At 34.9% G+C, this 15,762-nt stretch overlaps 1 protein-coding gene across 1 annotated transcript in view; it reads left to right on the top strand.

Annotated features, from left to right (window-relative positions):
* LOC127876259 (phosphatidylcholine translocator ABCB4-like) overlaps positions 1–13,830 on the top strand; it is a 53,712-nt gene extending 39,882 nt beyond the window's left edge. The window contains 8 exon segments of the mRNA XM_052421344.1: positions 1,257–1,340; positions 2,087–2,290; positions 2,713–2,954; positions 3,935–4,097; positions 5,652–5,849; positions 7,484–7,690; positions 8,041–8,187; positions 10,640–13,830. Of these exon segments, the coding sequence (XP_052277304.1) occupies positions 1,257–1,340; positions 2,087–2,290; positions 2,713–2,954; positions 3,935–4,097; positions 5,652–5,849; positions 7,484–7,690; positions 8,041–8,187; positions 10,640–10,840 (1,446 nt within the window). The 3' untranslated portion in view covers positions 10,841–13,830.
* Positions 13,831–15,762: the final 1,932 nt, after the last annotated feature.

Here is a 15,762-nt window from a genome sequence, read left to right as displayed (position 1 = left end):
TTTCACAAATGAATTGTTCAATTTCAAAGTGTCATGAAAAACCATTTTTCTTGAAAGCATTCTCATATCCTGACATGACATTAACAAATGAGATGCGTTCTGAGAAAACTGGGCATAATGCATGTGTGTAAAGTGTTGTTCCAGATTAGCCTGTGCACACAGGCTGATCAGGAATGACACTTTCCGTTTTAATGACATTTTTTGTTTCAATAAAGTTTCTTCAAAGCAAAAATCCAATTTAGGCGGAAAGTGTCGTCCCTGACTAGCCTGTGCGGACTGCACAGGCTAATCTGGGACGACACTTTACAGCTTTTACACACATGCATTACGCCCAGTTTTCTCAGAACGCGACTTATATATTCAGGCAAGCTGCAGGCTTCTGTAAATAAAACTTTGATGTATGGTTGGAAATATTTTGCTTCCATTGTACATCAAATGATGAACATTCTACCACGGCACATGACTTGTTTTCTATAAACAAAGAATGATATCTACTGTTGGTTATTACCCCGATATACCAACGGTTGTTTAAAGTGACGTCACTTTGATTGTCTGCGCACTGTTTATGAATGAAGACGACGTCATTTGATTTTAATTGTTATGGTGACGTCACATTTTCGCGGAAAAGTGGAGGACGTTCGGTTAATATAATTCTCATTTATAACCTTTAAATCGCGGATAACTTATTAATTAAATCGTGTTAGAATCGAAATAATCGACGGGTAACCGTTGGTTATTGCAGTAATAACCAACGGTATGTCGTTCCAATGCTTGTTATCAAACCACTTGGGCTAGGCCCTCGTGGTTTAATTCCTACGCATCGGATCTCCATACCGTTGGTTATTACCGCAATAACTAACGGTTACCCGTCGATTATTTCTTAATTAAACTATTGTATGTCATATAGAAATATCTGGTAGTAGGTTGGGTTGATATGCATACACTGACAACTGTGACCATGCTCTTAATTAAATGTTGCAAACAACTTTAGGTCTTACCCTTGTATTTTTTGGAAAAATCTCTTTTTTTAGTACATTAACATCTTTCTCCTTATGAATATGAGTATTTGTACAGCATTTACATGAAAAAGCAATTTAGTAGTATCAAAATGATGTGCATATAACCACATTATGTTGTTAACTTGTTATTTAAATAATTAGTAAACAATGAGCACTATAATTATGTGCATTAGCAGTTGCTTAATGAAAATTGAAGATAATAAACAAATCATGAAAACAGATGTATTTGCTTCACAGGAGATGTCCTACTTTGATGATCACGAGAATAATGTGGGAGCACTGTGTACCAGACTGTCAACGGATGCTTCACAAGTGCAGGGGGTATGGGAGTATTAATTCACCTACATTAGGCATTTTGGATGATACTGGGTATACTCCATGAGCAAAAAGTGTTGTTCAGGCATAAAGTTTCGTCAAAGAATATCCAGTGCAGTCTGCATAGGTTAATAAAGAGACAAGTCATTCAGCTTTAATGGAAATTTCCAATTCAAATAAATCTGTTCGATATAAAAATTCAGGTACTTAAAAGTGTTGTACTGGAATAGCCGGTGCTGACTTCACAGGCTAATCTGGGACGTTACGCATATGCATTAAGCCCAGTTTCCTCAGAGTGTAGCTCATATATAGTAAGAAGAGACTTCTTTGAGATGGAAAATACTATTACTGATGTGCAGACCTTATTGTTGATCAGGGACAATGTTTACACTATTTTACATGTATACATTAAGCCCTGTTTTCCCACTTCACACCCTATTATTTAACCAAAAACATTTTCTGAGAAGCTACTATGAGAATATAAAATAGCAGTATTCTGGAACCTCTAATCACACATAAGATAGAAAGAAAATTGCACTTTGCAATATGCTTGAAAGCTGTATATTTAGTACAAAGAATTGTTTTTATTAAATAAAAATATTAATATGAAGATGGTGAATAACAAGTTTTAGGTTTGAAACAAGTCTTGAGAATTTTTCTATAGACTGTAAAGTATGTAACAAAAAGTGGCACTGCAATTCAAATAGGCCAAAAACACAGTCACACAAACACGACTTAACCTGATGTTCCAGGTTGCAGGAATACGTCTGGGAACCACAATCATGTCCCTGTGCAGCGTGATATCCGGTGTGGTGATTGCCTTTGTGTACAGCTGGAAGCTGACCCTGCTTATTATCGGCTTCCTGCCTTTCATCATGGTAGGAGGCATGCTGCAGATGAAGATGCTGACAGGGGCTGCGGGAAAAAATAAGGAGGCTTTGGAAACAGCTGGCAAGGTTAGAATGTGTTTAATTGTAGCATAATTGGACATTTGATATTTTTAGCCAATGCTAGTCTTTTAAAAGCAGCAGTTATTTTCTGGTAGTCAGCAGTACATGATTAGCTGTATATCACTGCCAAGTTGATAACCAGTCAAATAAACCCAGATATTGTTCTGTAATGGCTCTTGAATTATCTGAAATTATATTTTTGCCTTTTCTGCCATCCTATTTGAGCTGTTATAAGAAAATATTAAATAAGGGGCAAAACTGTTATAAAAACAGCTTGTTTTCTCTTATTTTAGAACATAAATGTATATTTTTTAGTACTGCATATAATGTAAATAGAGGATTATTATAAGAAAAATGGTACTTTGACCTTACACTGAAATCAACAAATATTCTCAATAAACTATCACTTGTAACATTTCCTTTTTCAGGTGGCCATTGAATCCATTGAGAATATAAGGACTGTTGCATCTTTGACTCGAGAAAACATGTTCGTGGAGAAATTCCTACACGAGTTGATAGGCCCCTACAGGGAAGCCATGAAAAAGGCGCACATTGTTGGAATTGCCTTCTCGTTTTCTCAAGCTGTGATCTTCTTTACTTACGCAGCCGCCTTTTGGTTGGGTGCATACTTGGTTGAGCGGAATGAAATCACTTACGTTGATGTTTTCAAGTCAGTACCTTGTTAATCAAATATTACTTAATTAAATAGCCAAATGTGCTCTGTGAAAAGAGGGTTTAATGTATATGCATAGTGTCATTCCAGATTAGCCTGTGCAGTCCGCACAGGCTTATCAGTGACAACACTTTCCGCTTTCATGATATTTTTCATTTAAAGAAAGTCTCTTAGCAAAAATCCAAGCTAGGCTGAAAGTGGCGTTCCTGATTAGCCTGTGGGGACTTCACAGGCTAATCTGGGACAACACTTTACGCACATGCAATAAACCCATTTTTCACAGAGCACGGCCCATATAATATCCATAGGAAGACAAGATAGACATGTAAACAAGAAGCTCAGTCCTAAGCTGGTTATAGTCATACTGTTATGTTAAAATAATCCTTAATGATATTTTGTTAATGCTGAACAATATCATAATATCACTAAAAGCGTGTCCATCTAAGGATTCATCTTTGCTCAGTTTAGTACCAAAATCTTACACAGTATTTGGTAGAAGCTTTATATTATGCTTTCAGTCTTTGCTTCAATATATTTGTTTGAAAGCAGTTATTTTTAGACAAAAAATTATACCAGTTTAAAAACATAGATGAACTCACTCAAGACTTTTCCATCCACAACTCTGTAGACTGTTGTATTCAATACAAGTGGGGTCATGCAAAAATTGGTCTTATACCATTTGCAGCAAAGATATTTCCTGACCAACCTGCGCATAAGCGCAGTCTAGTTAGAAGCCACCCTGTCAGCTACAAAAATCACACTAGGTTTTGTTGTCTCATCAGTAGATAGTTTAACTCCAGACTAAACTGGCTGCAGATGGCGTAAGACCCTTTTTTGTGTGACACAGTGTCTTCCTTGCGACCAAAGTGCCTTCATACAATCTGCTCATAGGGGAGTTTATTAAGACGCCAACATCCTGGTTCTTTCAATGAAAATAGCTTTGGAGCACATTTTTTTATTTTGGATAATTCTTTCAGGGCCTTCTCAGCGGTTGTGTTTGGAGGCATGGCAATAGGTCAGGCCAGCGCAATGGCTCCAGATGCGGCCAAGGCTCAAACATCTGCAGAACAGATCTTCAAACTGCTAGACCGCAAACCCGCTATTGAAAATGAGAAGGGCTTGGGGAAGAAACCTGCAAAGGTTTGTGTTATAGCAGCAGGGATTTGTATGTTTGATATCTAGGATGATCTGAAACTGATATAAAAACTTGGAACATTACTTGAAAATAGGCCTTAAGCCTTAAGGCATATTCCAATAGTTAAGCCCCAGTTATGCCTCTGTATCTGTATTCTTTAACGAGAAGTCATTATGTACAGTGAGAAGACCACAAAACCTTGCATGACTCTATAGTGGTCAGGGTAGCTCCTGACCAGACTGTGTCAATTTAGAGCGGTATGCAATTTTTGCACAACGCTTATCGTCTCATGAGATGCTTGTAGTGAAGGAACATAGAATGTGAAACAGTCAACGTCAGTTTTTTGTATACTTTTCTTCATGTTTTTGTATTCTCCTAATAATAATTGTCAGCTTACCTAAGCCTCAAGTCGTCAGATTCTAGCTAGTTGCCACTCTAAATGGCACATTTTTCATCCAATCTTGATGGTACTTGGTCATAATGTCAATGTTGACAATATATAGGCAGAGTTGGAATCTGCATCACCTGTATCCAAAAACTAGGTCACTAAGTCATATCTTGGAAAAACCTTAGACCACTGTAGAGGCTACATTTATATCTCAATCTTGACGAAACTTAGTAAAAAAAAATATCTTGACAATATCTAGGTCAAGTTTGGATCTGGGTTACCTTTGTCCAAAAATAAGGTGACCAGGTCAAATCTTTGAAAACCCTTATCACCACTCTAGAAGTCACATTTCAGACAATATGTGTACTTCAAACTTAGGGCCATCATGGACCTCTTGTTAACCCCCGTCAAAGGCGGAGGGATATAGAATTGGGATTGTCCATCCGTCTATATTTCAGAAACTGTATAAGATATCAACATAAAACTTCATCAGTGTATAGATATCAATGAGAAGTGGCATGCACAAGAACCATAACCTTACACCTTCTTTAATAAAATTTATTGCTATTTGTTTATTTGTTGTAAGATGAATTTTTCAGAGCTATATCTCAGATACCATGCAAGAATTCATCATGAAACTTCATGGGTGGATTGATATTAATGAGAAGAAGTACCATGCACAAGAACCATAACCCTTCATTTTCTTAAATAAGAGTTTTTGCCCTTTGTTGTTGTGTATGATGGAACACCTATGGTACACTAAATTATTACCTAACACTTAATGATTATACTGTATATCAAGGCCTTCGCACTGATCCTTAAACAAAGTTTATCGGGGTATTTCGCAGGGGAAATCAATTCAACGAATTTGCTTGTTTTCAATTATTTGCAAATTGTTTCAAACCATTGACCATTTGCAAATTCAACATATTACAAAATGTGCCACTACACATCTGATTATCATAGGTACTGTTCAGCATCTTTTAACAGATTGCTTTCATGATGTTCTATGAATCGTCATGATAGTGCTCAGGTTTACAATTATGCTTGCATCATGTTTTTAAAAGGAAGAGTTTTTTTATCAAGAACTTATTTTGGAATCTGCTCAATTTCCCTTTATCCATAATTATAGTCCTGCTAAACAATTATGATTTAATCTTGATGTTTCTAGGGAGAGTTTACCAGCACGATCCAGTTCTCCAGCGTGAAGTTCCGGTACCCGACCAGACCGGACACAGTGGTCTTGAACGGTCTCCAACTGAGCGTGGAACCAGGACAGACTGTAGCTCTCGTGGGGAGCTCTGGCTGTGGCAAGAGCACGACTGTACAACTGGCTGAGAGGTTCTATGATGTGGAGGACGGAGTGGTGGTAAATCATTGCTTTGTTTTAGATCTTAGCTCTTAACCCTTCAGAATCAAAGTGGAAATGGCGATATACAACCAGCATAAAACCAGAAAGGACTGCGTTTAAGTTAGTCTCTTCAGGTTTTATGCTGTTTGCTGCCCATCAGTATCTAAGGATTGCAAATGAAGGGTTTAAAACTTAAATCTAGTACGAAAGGTCTTAAATTGAGTTTGATTTTCTAAGGGACTCGTTTGATTTTCTAAGGGACTACAAATGCGTGAACCGTGAATCTCAGTAATAAAGGGTTATCTGTGTATTGATAAACTAGGAAGATCACTTTATTGTATCCCATTGCATCCCAACAAAGTTTGAAGGTGTATAATGAAATTTTCATGTTAGTTGGTCACTAGTTAAATGATCTGTGATCATTCATTGTCCAGCAAACTATGTTATTATTTTTTGTTTGATATACCCGATTCTTCGCGTGCTTCAAATTAAAAAGAAGGAAACAGGTAGAATTATGTCTGTTTTACCACTAGGAAATATGAAGTCCCAATATGATATTTTCAGTTCCTTTTACTTGGCAAATTTTGTTAAAAAACAATTCAGTTTAATAACCTTAATATTTGATGAATTTGGGCTGCCACCAGGTTTGGCTGAATTATGTCCCTGTGTCTTTTTGGCCACTGTAGAATATATGTATATTGGATATTAAATATGTCTTCGGCATCTGTGTCTGTGACACATTTCTAGTTTAATCAGGGTGCAGAATCAACAGGGTTTTCAGGGGTTTACACATGGGCTGGACAGAATTTAAGCACACCTTTAAGAACGTTAAAATCTGTAGTGCATAAAAGACAGTTTTTCTTGCAGTTTGTGCCGATATCCTAAGGTATAAGAATAAATCCTCTAATATGTCTGAAATCAGTGACAAAATTATGTTGCGTGAAACATAACCGTGTAAAAATGGAATTTTTGAAGAAGAACACATGCTTTTTAAATAAAGTAATTCTGATGTATTTCACTTTGCCATATGCAGCATAAAAATCTGCCGTTTATGCACTAGTTGAACTTCTTAAGAAAACTTGTTTAAAAAGGTTATTTGAAATAAAGCACTACTTACCATCGTGTTTAAATCCATTAAAGTTAAAATGTGGAACCCCAAAAAGTCACATGATCCTGCACCCTGTTTATGATGATTCAAAATGGCTGTCATCCAACAAAATGCAAGTTACTCCTATTTTGGTGAAAAATTGACTCTTCTTTTTTCTTTGATTGGTATGAAACTTCTTAGGTTTAATTTCAAAAGGATTTATAATGAATAATTTCCCCAACAAAACAATGGTAATATTAACAAAAGTGTAAAATAATAGTGAATCCCTTAAACATATAAGCATAGTCAATGAGTCATTAAACATTTAATATATATAATACTATATATAATACTAAGATATTAGGTATTTAATTATTTTAATAATCCATTGTTGAAATTCACAACTACAACATAACTATAAATTGATCCATGTTCTAGAAAACCTAGATAAATTTAAGTGTCATTCCAGATTCGTCAGTTCGAACAATCTGGTATGACACTTAACACACAAGCATAAAGTCCAGTGTTCCCAGAATGTAGCCCAATTATTCAAACCCACTTTCAGATGTTGGACAAATACAACATCAAGGACCTGAATGTCGGGTGGCTGAGGTCACAGATAGGGATTGTATCCCAGGAGCCAGTGCTGTTTGACCTGACGATAGCGGAGAACATCGCATATGGAGACAACTCTCGGGAAATACCCATGGATGAGATCATAGCTGCGGCGCGCAATGCCAACATCCATGAATTTATTTCATCTTTACCTAATGTGAGATAAAGCATGATGAAATATGTTTGAATCATGATTATTCATTATTTTTTATTAGAATTTGTTTGAATTATTATATGAAGTTATTCTTTGGAAGTTAATAGAAATTTCAAGTTTAGTTACAGTTAAGATTAAGTTTGAAACTTTCAGTACCAGAAACGAGGTACCAATAAATGTCTTAACAAAATGTTATTCAACTAAAATGATTTAAATTGAGCAAATAAACTGATTATTAATTAAAGAAAAAAAGCCAATGTATTGTTGATGCGCATATAGTTAATGTTTTTTGGTTGATTATTTTGGGCAACAGATTCTTTCCAATAACAGGAATTATCTGTATAACATAACAGGGCTACAACACGAGCGTAGGTGAGAAAGGGGGCCAGCTGAGCGGTGGTCAGAAACAGCGTGTGGCCATTGCACGTGCACTCGTGCGAAATCCAAAGATACTTCTACTAGATGAGGCCACATCAGCGCTTGATACAGAAAGCGAGAAGGTAGGGTTATAGATTAACTCTTTTAGTGCTGGAACCGAATTTTGAAGGCCTTTGCAAACAGTTTGGATCCAGATGAGACGCCACAGAACGTGGTGTCTCATCAGGATCCAAACTGTTTGCTATTCTGATAGTATTCTTTGAAAAAAATCGAAGAAAATGCTAATTTTAGAAATTCTGCAGACGACATTTTAGCAGGCGACAAATTTCCCAGCATGCAAAGGGTTAAGAATACTTGTATAATATGTAGCTTGTGAATGAATAGTTATAGTTAGTTACATAGCTACAGCTACAGGTTTTATGACTTTCATAATCAGTTAGTACTAGTATTAAATAAAGTGAATAGTTTTTGCATGTACCTTCATGATATACTGGTAACACAGTACTGGTGTAAGTCTTCATTTGTTTGCTTTAACATATGCAAGCTTTATAAAAAATAATCTGATAAGCAAGATTGTGAAAAAAAATCAATTTGACAAATTATAATAAGGAGAAGATAAAATGTTTAATTACATATTTACATTATGATCAAAATCATTTCTTTATATTTAGTATGGAAAGTAATCAATTTGGAACCTTTGTGTAAACTTGAATAAAAATTATTGAGTACCGTAAATTTGCAGCCATAAGTCGACCTAAAAACGATGCCAAAATTGACTTAAAAAGTCAACTCGACTTATGGATGAGGTACTAAATAAAAAAAATAAAAAAACATATTTCTGTACCTTTTTTTTTAAAGTAATAAATCTCTGAAGCGGAGGAATGATGACTGTTTACGGGAAGGCCGACTCGTCTTTTACTTATATGTCCGCCGATAACAAAATATTCATGTTTACATTGGTTTTTAATTCATTAATCTTCGTAATAAGTCCAAATAAAAACATGTAAAAATAACTTCGAAAATATTAAACATTTGTGACATACGGTAAAGTGGTGAAAATTATACATAGCAATTTGTCTATTGATACATCGCCCGCTGTCTGCTAAGAACAATAGTAAATCGACGGCTGACACTTGTACCCATTTAAAGTTAATCCGTGTAAATACAAACTGTCAACAGTTGCAGGTGTCTTTATGCCACCAATTATCGCTTCTCGGCCTTTGACTAAGATCAAAGTGTAAAGTATAGTGTTGGCATCCTTTCGATCATTTGTCTATATTGCGTCACGCCTAAAATAGTTATCCGTTAATGATATGCACAACGGTTCTGCTACAAACTACTTCTGACCAATCAAAAATAATTACTTGATCGTTGGATACGCCTTTAACCAATCGCTATTGTTCAACTTCACATGGTATATTTTTTGATTGGATGAAGGTGTGGTTTCGTTGATTTATTCACAACTGTCCCACAATTTATGCATAATCGTTTCGTAAATAAATAGATCTTATCTGATTAAAGATTTCATTCATTGAATGATTATAATAATATAACGCACTCACCCTGAATTATTAAAAAGTGTAAGTGGACATATCAAAAACACAATTACTTTGGATCATCTGCTTAGTATTATCAGATAAGACGTTTTTCCAGAATGCAAAAATTATTCCTCGGGTATCTCGTGATTTACGAATATGTATATAACAGTCGAATAGCGAGCGGTGCGAGTGTTGGTAAATTCACGTGTTTCACGCATAATGGCGAAAGCGTTGTTGATTATTTGAGAGCAAGTTACAATTATTTTTACCATATAATGAATTTCTGCGTTCAAGATTTTACCGTTTTTTCACATCAATAGCACTAACATTTGAATACAAAAATATCTGCTCATAATATAAACACTGAAAGTTATTACGTTAAATGGGATACTAATTTTGATTTGTGAAATATATATTAAGTTCGAAATAATCAATGATATGTTATTATGATTTTGAACAATAAAATATATTTTTCGTTATAATAAATCATTGAAACGTTGAATGTTTCGTTTTAAATATATTCTTATTATTAATATCCCAAAAAATGTCAACTGCCGGTACAGAAGCCCTCAGAACCATGACTAAAACGTCACTTAAACATGTCCGAGATAAAGGAAATTTACCCCCCGACTTATGGCAGAGTCAAGGCAAAAAACCAAGTTTTTCTAGCCACATTATACCCCTCGACTTATGGCCGAGGTAGACTTATGGCCGCGAATGTACGGTAGTTCATTTTTTACTCGATTCCTGCCATAACCCTTTACTGCTGAGAAGCAAAATGAAAATGGCTATATTCAACCAGCAATACACCTGAACAGACGGATAGTAACTCTCAGTCTATTTAGGTTTTAAGCTGTTCGTGTATCTGATTGGTTAAGGTTTAATAAACACTAACTGCCCTCAATTGCAACGTACAAAAGTATGGGGTGCATATTGTTCTTACATGTAAACACTTTTTGCCCTAAACTGTTATCATAAAAAAGTATGGGGTGGGTATTTTACTTGTATAAACCTTAACTTTATAATTATATGTCAGGTGGTGCAGGAGGCGCTAGATCGTGCCCGGGAAGGACGCACAAGTATCGTGATAGCGCACCGCCTGTCCACTATACAGAATGCGGACAAGATCTGCGTGATAAGACACGGTGTCGTCACAGAGGAAGGCAAACATTCTGAGCTCATGAAGCAGCAAGGATTCTACTATAAGCTTAATGTTGCACAGGCTAGAAAGAAATGAGCATCACAGTCTAACACTTGAATCAAAGTTTGTGCTGTTTGAACAATGTTTTATAGTTTAGACCACAGTTGTTAATATTGTTATAACTTGCAACAACAAAATCAGCATTCAAATCAATATCCAAAGGTTTCTTTTATTTGTACTTTGCATGATATAATATAATAAATCAGTGATTTACAGACAAACATTATCAAGTTGCAAAAACAAGATATTGTGGGAATCACGGAATCATTTTAAATCAAGGAAACAACTACCGGTACAAGGATGGTCAAAATTTTGACTCATATTATCATTATAAGCTATTCTTACGTGTTTTAACTCATGTGTGATAATGACCATATCATGTTAACTTCATATATTTGTATTTCAAAATGTATACACATTAGAATAAAGAGTAGTTATCTCCCCTGAGCTCAATCTAATCAATGAAACTTGCTCGAAGCATTTGTGTAAATGTCATGACCAAGTAGGAAATGTGTGCCATGTTTAACATTGCTGACAGGGGGTAGAGCAGTTTTTTAATGTCTGAGGGCCTTTTTTTTGGTTAAATGATAAAGCAGTTGTATAATGAAATGATCAACAATCTGTCAATGAGAAAAATCATTGAATTACTGTCAACCATGACACAATATTTAAATTAACATTACGCAGAATTTGTTTATGTTTATATATAAGTGACCTCACTAAAAATTGTAAATTAGACAAGTGGGGCAAGATCACCATTACTAATAGCAGTTATTCTTGTGAATTTTAGAATTTTTGCTTTGTCCAACGACTGTTCCATGAAACAGGAGTCAGGCGGTTTTATTTCTACATCTTAATTAACATTAAAGTTTAAGTGTAAACTTCTCTTTGTTTATAAGAGGTATTTACTCAAGAATTTGACATAGCAAAGAACTCTTCTCTAGTTATGACTGTCACATTTAGGAAAGTCATATCATCAGTATGAATAGGCGATGATATTATTTACAAACCATTTTTTGTTTCCATTTTGACAATCTTCTTTCTTGCCATTATAGTTAAGGGTTCGAGAATGATAATTATTAGAAAATATTAACTTGATTGTAATTTTCTTAAAATTTTCGTGATACATTATGCATTATGCGAGCGATGTAGTCCAGACGAGCATGCACAACAGCGCAGTGCGCTATAAAGTGATGCAAGGATATTATGGTTTAATTTGCTAACAGGGTATCTCCTGTTTGCATCTGGCATTAGACCCATTTTCACATAATGTGGCTCAGATGCCAAATCAACTTGTCAAATTGAAATCTCCAAATTTTGTCAAGTACATGTATTACTTAACAATAAAAAATACTCCGGACTGGGCACTTCCCAGTGATGCCACTTGTCAGCTTTAAATGGGACCTTTTCATGTTTTGGTAAACATTTACCGTTCTCTAAAATATCCATTATATGCATTTTTGACGATTTAAAAACCTGAAAATTATCAGGTGTTTCAAACGTGAAACAATTGAATAATTTTGCTCTTTATATTGTTTGCCATTACAAGGATTGCTTATATAATTGATAAAATACACATATCACCGGATGGCCGAGTAGTTTAAGTGCTTGACTTTTACTCCTAGGGTCAGAGGGACTTTTACTCCAAGGGTCAGAGGTTGAGCCCAGTTATGGGTTAAATTTTTTCTTTTTAAATGTTATACTTGTTTTTGAACTTAGCTATTTATTTCAAATGTTTACATTTAGCAAATTTAAAGGAATTTAATGACAAAGTTCTTTGCCAAAATCTGTTACAAGGTCCCTTAAACTGATGTTGGTATCACAGTATGAATCACATCTTCAGTAAATACTGATACATATAATATACATTGTATAAACCAATTTATTATCTGAGACTTGGCATTTATGATAATTACTGCCCTGTTGAGATCATCGATTTTATGTTTACACAACATTGCTTAAGTGGTGAATCTCGGATCATATTGGTGCATGATCACACAGGTTTTACCTCCAATAATTGTTTAATTATCAAGTTTACCTGTTACTTTGTGTTTTTTCTTATTTCTGTTTTATTTTTATTATATGTGTGTTACCATAAATGTGTTGAAACTTTTGTTATTTACTTAGAACTGAATTCCAACTTGTATATAATAAGTAAATACCGGTGTACACTTCATGTTCAGTTACGTATGGAATGCAATTGCTGTTTGGAAGAGTTGAATACAAACTTATCAAAGTATAGAGAATATTGGTTGGTGCCGAGATGGAGAAAGTTTATCCGGTGAGGCTTAGAAAAAGAAAATAGGGCGATCTTTAGCGAGCCCTATTTTTCTTTTTCGGGCCGAACCGGATAAACTTTCTCCATCTCGGCACCAACCATGCATTCGATTATCCTGCTTCATGCCGTTGACACATTTTATCAAAGACAATTGACATAAACATATAATTATTATTGTCGGGCCTCCTACATTCATGACGACCGAATAACTACCGATTGTGTCACGTAAAAATAGTTCCACATTAAACTGTTCTTTTTAATACTTTCCTATTGAAAGTATGAGGGGGGAAAAAAACGAATTGAGAATGTGATATTTTTCTTGGTAAAAAAATAAAAGCAAAACAAAAACCAAATTTTATTTACATTAATGACAACTTTAATCCATTGCTTATAACAATACATTTACAACGATATACATCTACATATCCGTTTTCTGTTCTTCCATCCCTTTGTCGAAATCCATTTCTGTTTTTCCATCTCAAGTATCGAAATGTATTTTAAACCACACTATTTCTTCAGGTATCGAATGCTAACCATTCTGACCCAAAACCCGATTTACAAAATCGTAATCCTATGGTAGCGAATTATTTTATTCCTATCAAAGTTAGGAATGACAAACACACAATCCGAAAATACGTTTATGATTCGGTCAATGCTTTAAAAAAAAAAAATTTAATACTGTTTAGTGTTAAAACCACCACGTCAAAATTGTTGTCACTAGAATCCTGAGAAAACTAGATAGAATGTTTTGTCTGAGAAATGACGTCACACTAGATACGTCATAAATAGCATAATCAAGTAAATGAAAATGATAAATACGGAAAGCTGGTTCAATGATATATTTTAAAGAAGAAAAAAGGATGATATAAATAATATAACGATAACATTCAAATATTAGAACATCGGCGCGTAAGAATACATACTTTAGGTTAGATCATAGTCATGTGATGTACTGCCGGATATCAACTAGTTTATCCGACCCTGCTTTATTTGGTCAATGTTTGCAACAGAGGCAGGATAAAATTTGTTATTTTACAAAGTTTTTGTTAGATAGTTTATTATTATTTTATATGTGCTACTTTTTATGTAACTGGCGCATTTGAATACTTTCATAAAAAATGAGGTGGGTTTTTTTGCGATAAAGTTTAAAAATAATTTTAAACTTCTCTGTTAATGATTGCAACTTTAGACAGAAGCTACACATGGAATAAGATCAATGTATTATTCAAATTTTAAAGCAGAAGAACAACACCTTCAAGAATTTTAAACAAATACAGCATGTACGCTTTTGTATATTTGGTTTTTCTCTTGTGAATGTCAAATAAAACATTGTGTCAGATTAAAGAGTTTGTTATACTTATGATGTTATGTTAAATTGAAGCAGTTTTTATGATAGTCAATAGGCAATGTTTAACTGTATATATATATATACAACTTTCATAAGACTTCTGGAATAATTATCTCAAAGTGCCTAATCAAATATTGTCAAGGTTTCATGGTTGCCTTCTTTATGAAGGACTTAGTGCCCATTGATTATATTTTAAAAATGCATGGGCCTCGTGATTGCAGTTCTGTTTTTCTTAAACCTTCGCTCCATAGGAAGCAAAGTTAAAATTGCTTTTGCAACCAGCATAAAACCAGAACAGCCAGCAAGTACCTGGCAGTCTGTTCAGGTTTTATGCTATTTGCTGCTCATCAATAACTAATTAAGGGTTGGACATGAAGCCTGTAAAACTTGAATTTAGTAAGAAAGGTATTTAACAAGGGCTATTTGTAAAACATGCATGCCGCCCATATGGGCTGTCAGCCATTGTGTGAATATTGTTTTTGTCACTGTGACCTTGACCTTTGACCTAGTAACTGAAAATCAATAGGGGTCATCTGCCAGTCTTGATCAATGTACCTATGAAGTTTCATGATCCTTGACCTAATAATTCTTGAGTTATCATCAGGAAACCATTTTACTGTTTTGAGTCACTTTGACCAAGTGATCTGAAAATTAAAAGGGGTCATCTGCCAGTCATGATCAATGTACCTATGAAGTTTTATGATCCTTGGTGTAAGCATTCTTGAGTTATCATCCGGAAACCATTTTACCATTTCGAGTCACTGTGACCTTGACCTTTGTCCTATTGACCTGAACATCAATAGGGGTCATTTGCCAGTCATGATCAATGTTTCTATGAAGTTTCATGATCCTCGGCATAAGCATTTTTGAGATATCATCCGGAAACCATTTTACTATTACAAATCACTGTGACCTTGACCTTTGACCTAGTGACCTGAAGATCAATATGGGTCATCTGCCAGTCATGATCAAAGTACGGTTTTAAGTACCTATATAGTTTTATGATCCTAGGCCTAAGCATTCTTGAGTTATCATCCGGAAACCATTTTACTATTTTGAGTCACTGTGACCTTGACCTTGTGACCTGAAAATCAATTGGGGTCAATGTACCTATGAAGTTTCATGTTCCTAGGCCTAAGTGTTCTTGAGTTATCATCCGGAAACCATCTGATGGACGGACAGACAGACCGACATGAGCAAAACAATATACCCCCCTCTTCTTCGAAGGGGGGCATAATTCAATGTTACTTTCTAAGGGACTACAAATGTGTCAAAAAACATACCTATGTGCTCGCAATTTCATACTTCAACAACAATTTATCCATGTTTGTG

The sequence above is a fragment of the Dreissena polymorpha genome, chromosome 4 (genome assembly GCF_020536995.1).
Source record: "Dreissena polymorpha isolate Duluth1 chromosome 4, UMN_Dpol_1.0, whole genome shotgun sequence".
In the NCBI taxonomy this organism is placed as follows: domain Eukaryota; kingdom Metazoa; phylum Mollusca; class Bivalvia; order Myida; family Dreissenidae; genus Dreissena; species Dreissena polymorpha.
Note: the sequence above shows the minus strand (reverse complement) of the source record. Positions and strands in the feature narration are given on the sequence as shown.